Source organism: Ostrinia furnacalis, unplaced genomic scaffold (assembly GCF_004193835.3).
Source record: "Ostrinia furnacalis isolate ACB-3 unplaced genomic scaffold, ASM419383v2 OfSCF7667, whole genome shotgun sequence".
Taxonomy (NCBI): Eukaryota; Metazoa; Arthropoda; class Insecta; order Lepidoptera; family Crambidae; genus Ostrinia; species Ostrinia furnacalis.
This window is the reverse complement of record NW_021137906.1, coordinates 108746-127235: the sequence shown is the minus strand read 5'-3', so window position 1 is coordinate 127235 and position 18490 is coordinate 108746. Positions and strand designations below refer to the sequence as shown.

At 35.9% G+C, this 18490-nt stretch overlaps 1 protein-coding gene across 1 annotated transcript; it reads right to left on the bottom strand.

The window, feature by feature from the left end:
• Positions 1-7418: 7418 nt before the first annotated feature.
• LOC114365876 (uncharacterized) lies at positions 7419-14871 on the bottom strand. Its single transcript, XM_028322571.1, has 6 exons — positions 14463-14871; positions 14028-14334; positions 13654-13750; positions 11184-11291; positions 8397-8558; positions 7419-7498 (listed from the first exon to the last, which is right to left on the bottom strand). Exons 1-6 carry the CDS (start codon positions 14869-14871, stop codon positions 7457-7459), a joined length of 1125 nt encoding a protein of 374 aa, XP_028178372.1. The 3' UTR covers positions 7419-7456.
• Positions 14872-18490: the final 3619 nt, after the last annotated feature.

Genomic DNA, 18490 nt, shown 5'->3' with positions numbered 1-18490 from the left:
AATATTTTTCACTCGACATTGGCAAAAATAAACCTCCCAGAGAGGTTTGATTGCCACAAATAAAAAAATAAAAAATTATTGTTATAGCAGTACTAAAAATAAACACCCTGTAAAAACCTTGTCTGTTACGGTTCATCAAATAGACACACAGATATTAGGCAGATGAGCAGTGAAGGCATATTAATTTAGTTTTTTTAGTCAGAGTTCAATGCATTCAACCTGTATTAAGCATCATTAAAGTCTAACCCCCTTACTAGTTGTTGAACACTGTTTTAAAATGACATTTCCATACTAAACGTCACTTTAAAACACTGTTCAACGAGCGTGTAAGTTTTATTAGTAAGGAGTAAGGGGGTAAGCCTTTAGTCTCAAAAACGCCACAGAACAAAAGTCTGTAAAACACAATATACCTCTTCTTTGCGTTTTTTTACCCGACTGCTCGTGGAGTAAAAAACTCAGCCGAGTATCTCCCGTTAATTCCAGTGATAAATTTGCAGATTAGACATTGTTACAAGGACGATTTTTCAATATCCAATATTGAATCCTAAAACAATCTTGAAGACAGATGTTCTGATGAGAGCGACTTTCACAGCTTTTCACTTAACTAAATGAGCCTCTCCGAAATGGGGATAATTAAAGAAATAAGATTTTCTTGATCGCAAAACTTTTCGTATTTATTTTGTGTCAAAACGTTTGGAGATGGAATGGTTTAGTAAATACGCCATTGAGGCCAGCCGTCGTCCTGGATGACTTTCAAAGAGTTTTATCGTTGATATTCTTCTACCATCGTTTAGGGTGTGAAAGGCTGGTATTAGATTTATGTTTTGGGTTCAAGTCACAAGATTGTTATGAGATTTATGATCTTTTGCTATAATCTTGTGCAATGGCTCAATCGCGCAATGGTTTTACAAGCTACGTTATTTCTTTTCGGATAACCACGTTTATTAAAGCACAACATACAATTGATATTGTAATAGAAAATGGAAAAATAAAACACTTTTTTATGTACTCGCACAGTTTATTACGGAACTTAAAATATTGGTTACAATACACTCCAATCTAATGTGGATCGTGAGAAGCTTGACTTCTCTCGTTCATTCGTTCGTTTTAATTAAACTACGTCCACTGCTGGGCAAAGACCTCCCAAGTATTTCCATAACAACCGGTTTTGCGCTGCCATGCAGTCATCCAGGTACTTCCCGCGACTTTTAACAGATCGTCGGTCCACCTAGTGGGGGGCCTGCCCACACTACGTCTTCCGGCCTGTGGTCACCACTCTAGAAATTTTCTATCCTCGGTCTTGACCCCTCTACTGCTCACAATCTCTTATGCATAAGAGGTCTTAGCTGACTGGACGATTAATGTGATGTTACTTGACCTCTCTCCGGTAATGCAGTCCCATATAAACAAGGGGTCTTGATTGACTGGACATTTGACTGTAAAACGAATTCAAGCGTACCAAATAGCGGGCACAGCTATTAGTGAAATATACGCAAACTTGGGGAATCAATGATACTCAAGCGTCCCAGAATCGCTGCAAGAATAATCCCTATGAATAAATGAGCTGAAACTTTATTTGGCTTGGAATACCTGTTCGAGCTATAGGGATGTGATGTGGATAAAAAAGATTCTATAATACTATTATATCGGATAATAAAGTTAATAAAATTATTGTGATGCTGATCTTTTGGCACACTCACATTGATTCCTTCTCATCCCTAGCTATGACTGTTTTATTTTTAATATCTTTTTTGTACCACATAAAGCAATAAAAATATTATGATGACTAGCGGCCGCCCGCGACTTCGTACGCGTGAATCCCGTTTTTCCCGCTAATTCCCGTTCCCGTGGGAATTCCGGGAATTCCTTCCTTAGTGCACCTCTACGGTACCTAAGCTACGTCCCTTCCAAATTTCAAGTGCCTACGTTTAGCCGTTTAGGCTGTGCGTTGATCTGTCAGTCAGTCAGTCAGTTTCTCCTTTTATATATTTAGATAAATAAATAAAATAAATAAAACTATATTTAGTTGCAAATTTAAATAATAATAACATCACTGTGCCAACTTAAAGATTAATATTAACAAGGATTTTGACATAGTATAACATATGTTATCACTATTATCACAGACTGTAATTTTTCCATACATTTGTCGCTTTACTTATACAGTAATAGATTTCATAATCTACTGAATTACATTCTTACACTACATCGATTTAACTTTGACTGCGAATCCACATCCCTACTGTACTTATAAACTTTGAAAGTTACGTCGACATGAATATTTCTCATACGTGAAGTTTGTTGCGCTAATTCTACATCAGGGGTCGTAAAAAGAACGGTGTGAGAGTTTAGCCAGAATTTGTAAGGATGAGGAAGCGTTTAGCAGCATTATTCACTTGGGTGGGACTCCTGGAATGTCTGTGCATTTATTTATAGATGTGGTAATATTTACACGGAGGGATTAGCAAGCTGAAGTTTTATTGTAAATTTGACACCAAGTGGATGCGTCATATTCTTTAGAAAAATTGACTTCGAATTTTTACTTTTCAATTTCAATACCTAATGTTGTTACACATGCTTAATTTCTATATAATGAATCGACTCTGTAAAAATCGACAATAGGCCGTACTAGGCTCGAAAAGAGACTCTACCTACTAAAATCTTGACAACACCACCGAAATTACTTTAAAAGATTATCTCGCATAATTTTATACCATAGTTCGCATCACTTTCAGATGACATTTAAGTGAAACAATACAGCCCAAGTCTCATCGCTGTACCAAACTTCTGCAAACTTATGTTGGGTAATATAATATAACAAATTATGAAGCAATTTGCGCAAGTAAGTTTATTCAATATCTAGTACGCACGTGCGTGTTACTGAAAAAGCTAACTTATGAACTAGCAGTTATTTGCAATATTAGGGGAATATTCTTCTTACAAAATTATATGTCACTAATATACAATGTATAAACACAAAAGTTTGTAAAGGTGGATTCACAAGAACTTTATAAAACAGAGCAACGTAAAATCTGTAATTTCAACTAAATTATCAAAACTCATTTTATTTTTGCAAGCAGGCTTTTAAAGTTCACTTTTACACGTCCTAGTATTAACCCTACCACTCCTTCGGGACTTCTTTTTTATAAATTGCTTTATATTTTTGCGAACATCTGAAAGGTTTATTATCATTCTGATAAGCCTTGCTTATGTTAAATCTGCAAACGATATTAATATTTCCCCATTTTCCCACGAGTGTTAATACATTTGCTTGGCAAAATAATAAAAATAAGAACCCTCGCACTTCTGACAAGAGGAACGGCACTCCAAAGTGGTTCTCAAGGCGTGTATGGTACAGCGGATAATCTCCCAATAATGGCATGTATCTTCAAGTGTCCCATACAAATACGCACCTGGGATGGCAAACAAATCCAGATTGACTGGGGGGCAAACAGCATAAGGGTCAATAGAAGGGAGGAACTCGAGTACCGGGTATAGAGTCAATATTTATAAATCGCAGACAATTTTGGCGACGCTGATTTGTGTGCGTAATATACGTCAGCACGTCAGTAATGTTGGGCAAATAAAACTAGGTACCCAAGTAAGGTAAGACTATTTTGGTGAGCCCACTCGTAACACAAGCTTATTTAGCTTAACACGAGGGGCTAACGGGACTATTAGTAATTTGCGCAATACAAATTGCTATGTAGCACGTAAGTTCAAAGATGAATATCATTTGTGTAAGAGCTTTGGGAATAGTTAAATTCTGAACTAGGTTGAGTACGCACCCTTAAAATTCTTAACGCTTTATAAATTCTACATTTCTCTCCTTCCCCACTTAACGCTTAATAACCAATCTCTGTACGATTATTATACAAACGCGATGTTATTAATTAATTCTCATCGATGATTTTAGACGTCAAAATGTGTGGGAAAAGGTCGATAAAATGGCACGATAACCGCTTATCACGGCGCGCATCCTAAGCCTACTGGCACAGTATACCTATACAGGGTGGATTTTGTAATGCCACCTGGAGGGAGAGTACTCTTATTATTATAGATAGAAAATTTTACTCAAAGAAAACATTCCTTCATTTTTGAAAAGAAAGTGAACTTCATTCAAAAATTTTCGTTTTTTTTTTTCGAAAATTAAAATTTTATATTTATTTGAAATAATTAAAATCATTTAAGATTTCATGGTTTTCCTTTCATTTGATTTATTAAGTTTGTTAGAGAGATTTCATCATTATACTTGACCCTAACGATCGATGCAATAAAAATACAGGAGTAATTTTAACAAATTTTAGTTGAATCGGTTCCCGGGTGTGGCAAGCAAATTTTTAGAAATCTTTGAATGCAGTTCTATTTCTTTTCCTAAATTAAGGAATGTTTCCTTTGAGTTAAATTTTCTATCTACAGTAGGTATTAAGAGTACTTTCCCTTTAGGTGGCATTACAAAATTCCACCCTGTAAGTATACTCGTATATGAGCTAGCTGTGCTACTGATGGCTTAATTCTGAAATACAGAATTTAACTGAAGCCATTTTCCATATAATAATATATTTGAAGCCATTGATCTTAGATATAAAAAATACAAATTGACTTTATAAAGAAGTTTGGACGGAAACGCGTATGAGCAATTCGTGACATTTACATTCCCGTTGTCTCCGAGATTTGTCCCCATTTGGCCCCGTCCCGTGTTCCAGTTGGCCCCAGTCCAGATCAGTGACGTGGTGTGTATCGACTCGACAGATTATATCGATAATCCTTTTGCAAGACGTCATTTTGTTCAGGTGTAGGTAGCTATTATTAGCTTGTTTGTTCATTGCTGAAATTTTATGTAATATTTCTTGTTGTTTTAGGCCTTTATCAACAATTTGTTTGTAATTAAATGACTTTTGAATAATCTTTAAAACTTTCCTTGAAATTGAAAACTTCTCTGATTTAAAAAAAATCAAGATAATGTTAATACTATTCCTTTTATTGCCACAGATAACAATTTTTCTGAAAACATTAACTACCAAGGAATTAATTTAAAAAAATCTTAAAATAATGCTTACCAAGGAATTAATGAAATTACCCAGATATTTTTGTCTAGAATCTTATGAGTGTTCTCCGAACAGATAATTGCTCTATGTAGGTAAATACATCGATACTTTCAATCTTAAATCGGTAATTGGACATCACTCGTCAACTGTTTCATCCGTATTGAGATACAAATTCCGGCGACGTTGCAACGAACTTTTAAATTGAAAGATGAATGTTTGTTTCTTTTTGATTTAATGTTATTTCGCTGCCAAGAAGTTATACTAGGCATAGATTTATTGTTTCTTGAAATGTCGTTAGGTAAAACATGAACATAAATAAAAGTTAGGTTTTAATAATTTATCCTTTCTTGAAAATAAATGACGTTAGTTAAATCAAAAAACTAAATGAAGCACCTTTTTTCCTAATAGAAAGAAAGACAAAAACGAAAGTTTTTTTTTATTTAGTCCAAAATCCTTTGACTGCAACATCACTATAAGCACATAGTTTGTTTAATTTGAACCAAAATAGCAGCCACTCAGCATGATTGTGTTATGCTCTAGGTTAGGCATTTCCTTGAACTTACAAAACTTACAAGCTATGAGTAGAACCTAATTCCACCAGCCCCCTTCCAGGTTAGCGTACGTACCGTCTCTACATTGTAAACATTCCACCAGCTCGCACTAAGCATCGATAACTCTTTTATAATGCAAACAGCTAGAGACTGGAATTCGCTGCTTGCTGCTGTATTTCCCGAACTCTATAATCCGGGCCTTTTCAAGGCAGGAGTGAATAGGCACTTACAGGGTAGATAATATGACCATCCTAGACTGCATCTCTCTTAATATCGGGTGCGACCTTTCTTGTTCTATCTATACAGGGTGTTCAAAAAAAATATTTTTTTCAAAATTGGTACCTTGCGTTACAAATTCAAGAAGAAAATCAGTCCTATCTGTCATAGTCAAAGGTCGATATGCAGTCTCTTCGCGGAATGACTTTTTTTTCTATCCTAGGTTTGACCAAATCGGGCCAACCCCGAAGTGAATTCTTATTTCGGCCTTTGACTAAGTCAAACCTAGAAGTGCCTAAACTGTTCAGTCAAACGTCGAAACCAAAATAATCTGATTCGGGCTTTGCCTAGTCAATCCTAGAAACGACTGGCAGACTCGGTATCGGAATCAGATTCATTGGAGCAAGTCATTCTTCTCCTTCCCGGTCAGATCTGTTCTGAAGTTGGCCAGCTTCGTTGCAGGTCTCTAATATTATGTACCCGTTGATAAGTACAGCCCAAATCACGTACAGTACCTCTAGTAGGAAAAACTTTCGAGTTCGTTTCGTTGCGTATTCAAAGTGTCATCGAAAAATTTTGTATGAAAAATTAAACAGCGCCCCCTAGGGCGGCTATAATGTAGGGGGCGCTGTTTAATTTTTCATACAAAATTTTTCGATGACACTTTGAATACGCTACGAAACGAACTCGAAAGTTTTTCCTACTAGAGGTACAGAACCTTGTGAGTGTGACTTCTTTTGGTTTCTTCGTACCAGCAGTCGCCAATCCCCATATATTATTTTCAAGTAGTACCACGTGGTACCACTGAGGGTGTGTCTCTTTAGTTTTTTTGACGTGCATCTTGTTACGTAATGCTCTGAGAATAATTTTATTTTTTGAAACCGTCTAGTGTAAGTCCTCACTTAATTGGAACGCAAGTTTTTATTGCCAGGAATTTGAACGTGCCTAATCGGATTGATTACTGGCTAACTTTAATTTATTCATTATAAGACTACTTTATATCAAGCCATTTACATAGTTAATTATAAATGATAATCGATTAAATAACTTTACAAAGGTACCTCCTACAGACTTTTGTTAAGTAAGTTCAATCAATCATTTATAATGAATTTTGAAATAGATATTATATCTGTATGATAAAGGCTATGAAACCTTTTTTCGTTTGTTCTATGAAAATCGGTACGGGGTCTTAGTTACTTTAAAAATTTTAAGAAATATATTCCTCAGAAGTAGGAGTTCAAAGTTAAGTTCGAGTTGGCGGTTCCCTTCAGTGCAATACGGATGAATGACAAAGATGTACAGGGCAGAACATTTTTTCGAGAAAAAACCGCTCTGCTAGCCACACGTAATGTAATGCAGATCGTGTTCGCTGTTCATTAATGACAATCCAATATGCTTATACAGGGTGGAAACGATAAGTGATCTTATTATTAACCCTAATACGCTACGCCTAGTTCAGACTGCAGTTCTCTCAAAAATAAAATTAAATATATGGATACTACTCTCTTTATTGCAAAGCGTACCAAACTAACAATTACTACAAATAATGGTAAACGGCACAAATTGGGCGGTCTTATCCCAAAGCGAAATCTCTTCCAGATGACCGGAGTATTTCCATTTCACGTGTTTTTGTTTCTTTGTTCAGTATAACACGGCAAAGAACGAGTAAGAAGCACGTATAACCTGCGGATAGAAAAATCATTCCTTGAAATAAAACTTACTATACAGGGTGTTGATTTCAATCCTCGCCATATTTATTTAGGTGATCTATTATGACTTATATTTAACGCATTATCCACCAAAAAAAAAAAACAAACTAAAGTGGAATTTTTAGCGAATATTTTCTGAGTGAAATCAGCTGTCTGTGGCTTGCAATACTGCAATAGTTTAGTATACTGCGGCACCATCGAGCTACGCGGATCGCTCGCTTATCGTGTCGGATAGCCTACTGAAGGAAGCCATGTAAAGTAGGTAGTGAAAATAGGTATTTTTCTTTGACAAACTAAAGTTCGTTTTAATTTTTTTTCGAAGTAGGTAAATTTTTTTACTGATTCGTGATCAGTGTGCCTACCATGAGTTTACGTTAGATGAGCTCGCTAGCAAATACGTCAAAAAATTCTATGAAGATTTTATTTCTTGAAAGTAGCCGCTAGGGGCGCTGCACAATATGTCATACATTTAAATGTCATTTTTTTACGCAGTCGCTAGCGAGCACACCTAACGTAAACTCATGGTAGGCACACTGAATAAGCTACTTAATCAACTCCCTAAATATGGCGAGTATTGAAATCAACACCCTGTAGATATGTCTAATTTTTAATAGGAAATACTAAAACGTCTAAAATAAAATGCACGTCAGGGTAGCTGAATGAAAACAGCGGACATTGTTACATTGTGGCGGTCCTTGAGTTTGGCGGAGGCTTAAGTCTGATTAATTATGATGATGGTGTTAAGAACATCTAACGGATGGCATAGCTAATAAATATTCAGTGATGGAACATGTCTGATCGCAAGCAAAAATGACAAAAAAGTACATCCTAAGATGCTTTGCTACGAGTAAATTCCCTGATTAGGTTGTTACCGAAATAAAGTTGCCATGAGACAATGTGATGACGCCAAAAGCAGTCATGTAGACAGGTTTCTGGCTGCACTGGAGAGCTACTACGATCAGGGTACGCAACCTAGGTCTCCAGGGGACCAGCTCCCAACCGCAATAAAATGTTGACATGGGCAGCTTGGAAATCTGAATAAAGAAAAAGAAGACCATTGTAAAAACCATTACGGAATTCTTAGGCTGAATTGCACCAACTTACTTTTAACGTAAATTTAACAATAACCGGTGTTTTTTGTATGGAGTCTGACAGATTTTTGACGTTTGTTAAAGTTAAAGTAAGATGGTGCAACTTATCCTTAATGGATTTAATATGCAAACTGATGACTCTCATTTCTTTGAAACGAGATGTTCCTATAATATTATCAGAAACTAGCTGTATCCCGCGGTAAAATGTAGCTGTGTGTTAATCCAGGGTGTCAGCTAACTCCCTACCAAATTTTATCAAAATCGCTCCAGTCGTTTAGAGGTGAAGAAGTAACAAACATACACACTCACAAAGGCCTTGGCGAAAGGCGAAAGCTTTTAAAGGGTGTCCCAAAATTAACGAAACTTTTAAATTTCCAACCATTTATGCAATAAAGTGTTGACAACCCTAAAAAAATCGACAGCTGATATTTAGGGTTACTTAAAATGTAGCGTTACAGGATAGAACAACCTGTGTTAGTCCGAAATTCGAAAATTTCATCCCAACTAATATTATAAATGCGAAAGTAACTCTGTCTGTCTGTCTGTCTGTCTGTCTGTCTGTCTGTCTGTCTGTCTGTCTGTTACGCTTTCCCGCTTAAACCTCGCAACCGATTTTGATGAAATTTGGCATAGAGATAGTTTGAGTCCCGGGAAAGAACATAGGATAGTTTTTATCCCGGTTTTTGAAACAGGGACGCGCGCGATAAAGTTTTTCTGTGACAGACAAAATTCCACGCGGGCGAAGCCGCGGGCGGAAAGCTAGTACTAAATATGGTTGAAATAGTGTTTTAACTTTGAAAATTGTGAAGAGATTAATCGAGAAAATCCGGGAGGTAGGATCTGTTGGACACGCCAAACACACTGTTCAGTCCTTGTAAAAATATTGGCGGGTATTCTCACATTTGCTTCTCCAACTTTATTTTCCTACCATCGTCCAATGGTCGGAGCAAGTCCCACTTGCCCGGCGACACAGAATAAGTAATAGTACAGGTACAGAAGGATTACTCCGCACGACGATTTAAATAAATGCGAGTCTTGCTGCGACGCGATACAGTGGAATTCAGCTCGCACAGCACTACGTACCTACAATTTTATTCACCTACAAGTTTTGTCTCTTTCTATCGCGTGCCTCTGAACTCTTCTTACGCTGTTAGGGTTGCTGTCTAGTGAAAAAATAATTAATCTACTTATTTGTAATGAGGTACGTATGTAGGTAAGTAAAAATAACATTTCAAATATACCTAATTAGGATTAAAAAACTTGTTCTATTACAATGTCTTCATTCATACCTATTTTAACATAAGACAGATAAATTAAACATACTATTACAGAAAAAAAAAGAATCCTATACTATCCTAAGAATTTTATTATTGATTACCTACATGGCCAACATACCTTTCAGCATCTTTGGGAAGCGAAAAAAAAAGATAAATCCGGTAATTTCTTTTCGAATTTAAACACTCGAACGCCGCACAATATTTCTTTCTCTTTATTTCCATTTTTAAATAATACTTCGATCATAGAATTATAATCATACTAAAACGCACGCCAGCGTCCTGACGGGCGAGCGCGTGACACTCGACTGATATAATACCCGCCGGCGGGGCGCTTCGCTGTAGGTAATTATCGGATGTACCGCGTGGAGTGAGCCAGGCCTGCCGGCGACGCTCATCGCGCACACCCGTGTGTCGCGCACGCTTAGCGAGTCTACGAGTGACGTTCACTCCCTGAAAAGACCGTGTCTTTTGCTATAATTCACGTGTAGCCATGATCCGCGTACCATCATCACCATCAGCATCAGCTCCGAGCATACTCTGGCAGTGCTCCACCGCCCAGAACGCCGTGCGTCTGCAGGTTGGCTTCCGTCCGTGGCGAGGGTCGATTTCAAGGTTGGTGAAGCTCAGATTACCTGTCTCTGTGTTGCGAGGACTGATCTAACTTTCATCAATTTTCTATTATAAAAAACCTATACAGTCCACTTTCAAATCAAATTCCCTGAACCAGCGTAATAAACGCAATTTTCAGTGCGACATACGCACACACACTGTTCTTCTAAAAACAAGTCGTTAAAATGTCAATACCTACCGAAGCAGTGCGTGAGTATCGGTGACAATCCAGGAATCTCAAATCGCCGTCGTGAACAAGATGATGTGATTTAACAGCATTAGATTTATTTATTTATTTATTTATTTAATAGGACAACCAACAAGACATACACTGGAAGACAATCAATATTTACAACGTATTTATTTATTTCTTTTTATGTTGTATTTAAAATCACAGGTCTATGTCAACAAGCCCACAACCACACGTGCATCAAAAGGAGGAGATTCAACGTTACGTCAACGAAATACAGCCACATTTATGCAGTCATGGGAAATTTCGACCAACAAGTGCGTTGCTGCATGCGTTCCATTTGCCTGATGTGTTATTCCTTAAATAACCCTATTCTATGTACTTTACGATTCAATAAAAATAATACAATCAAAAGGCTAAAAACTATGTTTTCTAGTTAATTTATAATATTAGTGTGATAGCGACAACGAATTATTCTCAGTTTCCACCTACTTGGTATGTGATGTCCCCTGCAACCATCATATAAGCCCCATTGATCACCATCAAGCAGCCAATATACATTAAGTTCGCCAGCAGAAACATGAAGTTTCTTTCTACACTCTGTAAAAGAAACTGACTGTATTAATAAAATCGTGGAAAGTAGATCATTTTTTATACAACGTGTTAATGAAAAAGCGCAAAACCTGAAATCAGTTTGTTCGGAATCGAGAGTAGAATCGATTCCACTAATAAAAAATAGGGTCAAATATTTAACCAAAAAAAATATTTAATTACGCCGTGGTAGTTAGTACTGTCTACGTTAACTACTAACCTACTCATAGGCGTGTATGCCTTGCAATCAGCGTGTGAAAGGTCAATACGTTTCCAGAAATTCGTAAGTTAATTTTAATATTTCACATAATTCTTTTATAATAAAAATAAGTTGGGGTGTCTGAGGTTTTGCGCTTTTTCATTAACACGTTGTATATATGTATTTTCCAAACTTTATTACATTACACAACAATACGTACGTAAGTAGTAGGGTGAATTTCAACAAGTGCATATTTTTGCCTAATTTTGGTGGAAATTGTTATTTGTGTATTTTTATTCTTTAATTATAGATCAAATTTATTGGAAACTTATACTGTTTCTAAAATGATTAAGACATTAAATTTTGTCCAGTAGTTTTTTAGATTTTCCTTACACCAAAATTAAGAGAACACCAAAATTTATATTAAAGCACCAAAATTAGAAAATATGCTGTCAGTCGGTCATATCTTAGTGCCAAGCTCAAGAAATGGTTTTAAATTTACCAGCACCGACTCCAAAAATATTAATCATGGTATATTGTCCTAATAAATAAATAACGACGTACTTATTTTCTACTTTTAAGTGATTGTTGGCGTCGGTTTTAATTTTTTTGTTAAAATTATTTTTTTTCATGCTTTTTAGTTGATTAGTCCTTGTTATTGTCACTGAAGAGGGACAGTACCTATGTTTAATGTGATTAAGACTATAATTTTCCATTTTGTAATGGAAAATTATAGTCTTAATCACAATCCAAGTGTAAATAATCTTCCTAGCAAAATACAGGCTCCCTACTTTAAATATCGGCAACTAAAAAGTATCAATGTATCATGTGTCAATGTATGTATCAACAAATGAGTATTGAGTATCATCTAACTCCTAACTTATGTTGTTTGACCTTTCATCATCAGCTCATCTTAAATACCTGAAATAATACAACTGTATGTACATACCTACCTAAAATATTTAAAGAATTATCCTCCAACTCCTAAGCGTTAAGGAGTTTTACCTTCCATCATCACCTCATCAACATTAGATGATGACTACTTGAATAACTTTAGAAAACGTATTGCATTCCTACAAAATTTGAGGTTTACTCTCGATTTCCCTAGGATCCCATCATCAGATCCTGACTTGGTGACAATGGGACCACCACATAAGTGTACCCTATAGAACAAAAAAAGAATTTTGAAAATCGGTTCACAATTGACGGAGTTAAGTCGGTTAAAAATGCTTTGGTGCACCACCAAAAACACCAAAATTGACTCACCAAAATTAGATTCTCGTTGAAAAAGCTAAATTATATGAAATCTGTTTTAAATATAACAATAACATTTTAACACATGGTATGAAAACAGTTCCTTTACATTATACGAGGAATTCAACTAAAAAGAATAGCTTAGAAATCTTATACAAAAAGACACCAAAATTGCAGAATTGTTGTCCGTTTAAAAAAAAACAACACATTTACGTTTTTGGCGGGAAGACGCAGAGGTCTTGCACCCGTCTGCCGTCACTGCTCGCGGGGGCGGTACTAAACCTAACGAATGATGGGAGTGTTTAAATCCTGTTTGATCTTTAAAGAAACTGACGAGCTATTTCATTATTGACACCAAAATCATAAATTTTTCGCGGACAAAACTTAAGGACGTGACTTAATCACAGTTATTTGGGAAACTTGCTTAATTTGGTAATCTTAGATAATAGATAGATTGTATAATCCAAAAATATACTTTTTCCCTAAGTTCTGTTTTGATCTTCAGCTAAAAAAATACATATTGTAAGAAATTAAGGATGTGGACACTGCACCAAAATTAGAAACGCTTAGTTCAATTATTTTTTGTCGAATTTGTAAAAGAAAATACTCATTAATAATGTTGTCCTCATAATGGAACCTCTGTATATTTTCGTGTAAAAAAAAATCAAAGTTCTATGTCATAAAAAACATATGATTTTCAGCTACGCCGCTCAAAAAATGTGTTTGGGAAATTGACCCAGTAGTATACCAAGCTAACATTGTGGCACTTTGAACGAATGGCTGATGTAAATGACTTCCTTATTTTCACCCAATAAACAGGTAAACTTAGCGACGAACCGATAAATTGAAGTTTATTTTCACTTGAGCAGAAGGTAAACTCAGAATATTTGAGAATGCTCAATAGAATTTGCTACTTACAACTAATTTGATGAGACACAAAGCGAGAACCGTTGTTGTTTCAATAATTTCCACTCCGTAAATGTTTCCTAAAGAATATTGGACGTTTCGGGCACACCTATAACAATGTTTACATGATTATACATTGCATCCGAGTAGAAAACACGAGATCAAGAAATAACACGAAAGCAGTGCATCATAAGTACTTCAGCGTAGTATATCAGCACTCTTTGCATCATAGTCCATCCGTAGGTACGGATAATTTTCGAAGATTTTGGAAAGACTTCCCAAAACACAGTTTATCTGCGTCACAGTTATCGCTGTAGTATGATGGCACAATAAAGCATTCAGTGAAAACTATATCCAATAATTCAGAAAAATAAGTTACGTTATACCATAGTGCCTCTTCATGCAGCTTTATTCCGGTAACGAAGTCTTTTTCAAACTCCTGGCCCAAGGTCTCCTTACTCATACTTTTAGAGTTCTTAATAGTTTTCTCTCTCAGGCTATCAAAATACTTGCACGCAAGTTTACATTTAGACCCGAGGTAGACTAGGGAGAAAATAGAGAGCCCATCCACCAGGATCATGTTGGTGACTATGACCCACCAGTGACATTCTTTTAAGACGTATAGAAACCCAGAGAAGATTCCAGAATACGATGGACTCGGAAAAAGATGGACTTCTGTGCGGAATGGGATCCCTGAAAAGAAAAGAACAATCAAATGATAAGAGTACATTTTCATTTCTCATCATCTTGTTCTCTAACAACACAGGTCACCATAGCGAGGTTAAACTTAACCTTAATATTCAAGGTAGTCAGATCCATACCTTCTTTAATAGCAGCCCTCAAACCATCTAACGCGGTAAAGAACACCGTAACGTAGGTCACGGCTGCCAAACTGAGTGAGTACAGCATGGCTTTCCTCACAGATTTCTTTTCTATATCCAGGCAGACATACAACCTTTCTTCACCGACCATTTTTTTGAACAGAAACCTCACCCGTTTCCTCTGGAGTATCAAGAAAATGTACTTGGCGCAGAGTGATGGGTGGGCAAAACTAAATTGGATCAAGTCGTTCTTCTCCTTCCCGGTCAGATCTGTTCTGAAATTGGCCAGCACTTCGTTGCAGGTCTCTAATATTATGTACCCGTTGATAAGTACAGCCCAAATCGCGTACAGAACCTTGTGAGTGCGACTCCTTTTGGTTTCTTCGTACCAGCAGTCGCCAATCCCCATGTAGTAAGTAAGCTTGCATATTATTTTCAAGTAATACCACTGAGGGTGTGTCTCTTTAGTTTTTTTGACGTCCATCTTGTTACGTTATACTCTGAGAATAGTATTTTATTTTTTCGAACCGTCTGGTAAGTCGTCGCTTAAGTAATTGCTCGCTAGTTTTAATTGCCAAGAAACTTGCACGCGCCTCATCGGATTAATTACTGGCTAACTTTAATTTATTCATTTAGGCGATTACATGGCCGAACGACCTTAAGCATTAGAGCGAGACAACAAGCTACACGCCGCGCGCCTGCGCTTCTTGCCCGATACCAAAGTGCGCTCAGAATACAGATGCGAAGCGCTGCCAATTCTAACATAACTGCATGCGGGAATGTTAACTCGATTTTAATTTACACAGATCGAAAAAAATTGCGATGCTTATTTTGTGTTTCAAAACAGAATTTAAAAAAAGAAAATAAATCATTATACAGAATAATAATAATTATCGTCAGCATATTTTCAAACTGAAACAAAATTGAAATAAATGATTATATTTCAATTAGACATCATTATACTTTAATTAGTACCATAACTATGAAAAATAAACAGTTATTTCCTCCTGTAAAATTTGCAAAAAGGGACATACCTAAGCAGTTTGAAAGTTAGGCTGACGATATTCGTGTGTCTAAGTGAGCTTCTAAACAGTTTTAAGTGTGTGTACGAGTACCTACCTAAATGTAAATGTCTGTCTGTGCAGGTATTCAAAATATTGGTCAAATATCGGTCAACATTGAAACATGAACCGTTATTATTGTTTGGTAAAATGGAGAGAAAAATAAGATTTTAGATTTTTGCGTTCCATTTCAACTAAAATAGATAAACACGGATTGAGCGGCATTTTTATATGAGTTACATGTCAAGTACGAATACGAATACTGTGTGCCGAGGTAACGCCACTTTCTTTCTTTCTTTCTTATCAGCCAAATGACGTCCACTGCTGGACAAAGGCCTCCCCCAAGGTTTTCCACAATGAACGGTCCTGCGCTGCCCGCATCCAGGCTCTTCCCGCGACCTTTACCAGATCGTCACTCTACTACAATGTAACATTATGACAATATGAGGGTAAATCAAGTCACATACAAAAACAGACTTCTTTTTCTATGCGGTTATTATTTTTGATTTGATTTTGAAATAAATCATATAAAAAAAGCTATGAAAAACAGTATATCAGAAAAGATGGAGATGTTTGAAGAAACATTTGATGGATAATTTTTATATTATTTTCAAGAAGAGATAATTATTTTAATTATCTTATAAACAATCTACTAACACACATTTATTTTCATTTTTTTAATCAATTTCAAGTTATGTTTTTATTGTGTTTTATACTTTTGTTAAACTTTGGCTGCTCGTAATTAGCTATCCAATCATTATCTGGATATAAAATGTTGTTATTAGAGTAAAGACATATTGGATCTTCATACCGAATAAAAAAAATCGGTTGAAAACGCGACAAAAAAAGAAGCAATTTTAGGTCAAATTTCGGAAAAAAATAATAATTATAAAAATATCAATAAAAAAGTAGCTTATTTAGGGTCAAATGGGCGAACCTTTATTCAAAATAACCTTATATACAAAGTTTGTTGTCTAACGTTCTACCAAACACCTGTAAGTATATTTTATATATTACTAGCTGACCCGGCGAACTTTGTTCCGCCTTAATGGTAATAAATAAGCAGACTTTTTTTTATTTCGAACGGGATAAAAAGTATCCTATGTCCTTCTCCTGGCTCTAAACTACCTCCCTGACAATTTTCAGCAAAATCGGTTCAGCCGTTCTTGAGTTATAAGTGGAGTAACTAACACGACTTTCTTTTATATACAACGTGTCCCAAAATTCAAGGATAAGCCGGCGCCGCAGGATGGACATAGTCATGACTACTTTAGGAAAAATAAGAAAAAAAATCTATCTCAATTATTTTTTAAGTTACACAATAAATTATGAAATTCGTCGAAAATTGACACCCCTTATGATAATTTACATTACCACGACCACAATTTTTCAAATACTTCTGTTTTTTTGTTTGTATTGGCAACTTAAGTAGTGCTGCTGTCCACTCCAATTCTTAAAACCCCCAGAATCCTTGCAGTTTTTACACAAAAGTTAATCAAAATATGATATTTCCTTAAAATTTTGAACGATTTTTATTTTCACTCCACTTTGACTCGTCGTTTTGTAAAAAAACAGTATGAACACTACTGTGGCAAGTTTATTATAAAGTTGACGCAACTATCCAAGATTCCAAAATGGTATAATACTCTAAGAAAACTAGTCGCAAAAAAGATATGCGTACCATTTTTACAAGCACTTTGCTTGTTAGTAGTATGGGATAAATCTTGCAACTAAATTTAAAACCAGTTCTTCTCAACCAATTGAGCTGAAATTTGGTATACTTATGTAAGTACGATGACAATGCAATATTATGGTATCATTGAGCTGGATGGAGTCTGGAGGTGGCCATAGGAACTTCTAAATGAAACGGCGGAATTGCATCTAGTTTAGGTTCGTTGGATTTGTCTTTTCAAGCACTTTGGTGCTAGATGATGTCCAGGATCCTGATGATGAAGTCAAGAGGTGGCCAGGAGCTGGCCATAGGAACTCCTAAAAGAAATAGTGGAAGCTTATCGAGTTTGGGTTCGTTGGATTTGTCTTCCCGGGCACTTGGGCCATAAGATTGAGAAACAACTAAAAAGTTTAAAATAAAGTTATAATCGCGCATGGAATTTATTCCTCTTTTATTCTGTTTGCGCTACAAACTTTCGAAATTATTTGAACCTTGCATACAATTATTTTTATCGTTAAATTCTTTCGTAAAATTTTGCATTAATGCTTGTTTTTAAAAAAGTTTTTTTTTTATTATAACTTTATTTTAAACTTTTTAGTTGTTTCTCAATCTCATAGTCCAAGTGCTCGGGAAGTCAAATCCAACGAACCCAAACTCGATAATCTTCCGCCATTTCGATTAGGAGTACCTTTGGCCAGCACCTGGCCACCTCTTGACTTCATCATCAGGACCCTGGACATCATCTAGCACTAAAGTGCTCGAAAAGATATCCAACGAACCCAAACTAGATGCGATTTCGTCGTTTCGTTTAGAAGTTCCTATGGCCACCTCCAGACTTCATCCAGCTCAATGATACCATAATATTGCAATGTCATCGTACTTACATAAGTATACCAAATTTCAGCTCAATTGGTTGAGGAGAACTGGTTTTAAATTTAATTGCAAGATTAATCCCATACCTAACTAACAAGCGAAGTGCTTGTAAAAATGGTACGCATATCTTTTTTGCGGCTAGTTTTCTTAGAGTATTATACCATTTTGGAATCATGGATAGTTGCGTCAACTTAACAAAAAACTTGCCGCAGTAGTGTTCATACTGTTTTTTTACAAAACGACGAGTCAAAGTGGAGTGAAAGTAAAAATCGTTCAAAATTTTAAGGAAATATCATATTTTGATTAACTTTTGTGTAAAAACTGCAAGGATTCTGAGGATTTTAAGAATTGGGGTGGACAACAGTACTACTTAAGTTGCTGATACAAACAAAAAAACAGAAGTATTTGAAAAATTGTGGTCG

Excerpts from the sequence above, each read along its gene's own strand:
- LOC114365876 (XM_028322571.1), bottom strand. The coding sequence starts at position 14,871 with ATGGGGATTGGCGACTGCTGGTACGAAGAAACCAAAAGGAGTCGCACT. Across the intron at positions 11,292-13,653 it reads TGTGTCTCATCAAATTAGTT|AGTGTAGAAAGAAACTTCAT; the intron begins GTAAGTAGCAAA and ends TTTCTTTTACAG. Across the intron at positions 8,559-11,183 it reads CAGGGGACATCACATACCAA|ATTTCCAAGCTGCCCATGTC; the intron begins GTAGGTGGAAAC and ends TTCTTTATTCAG.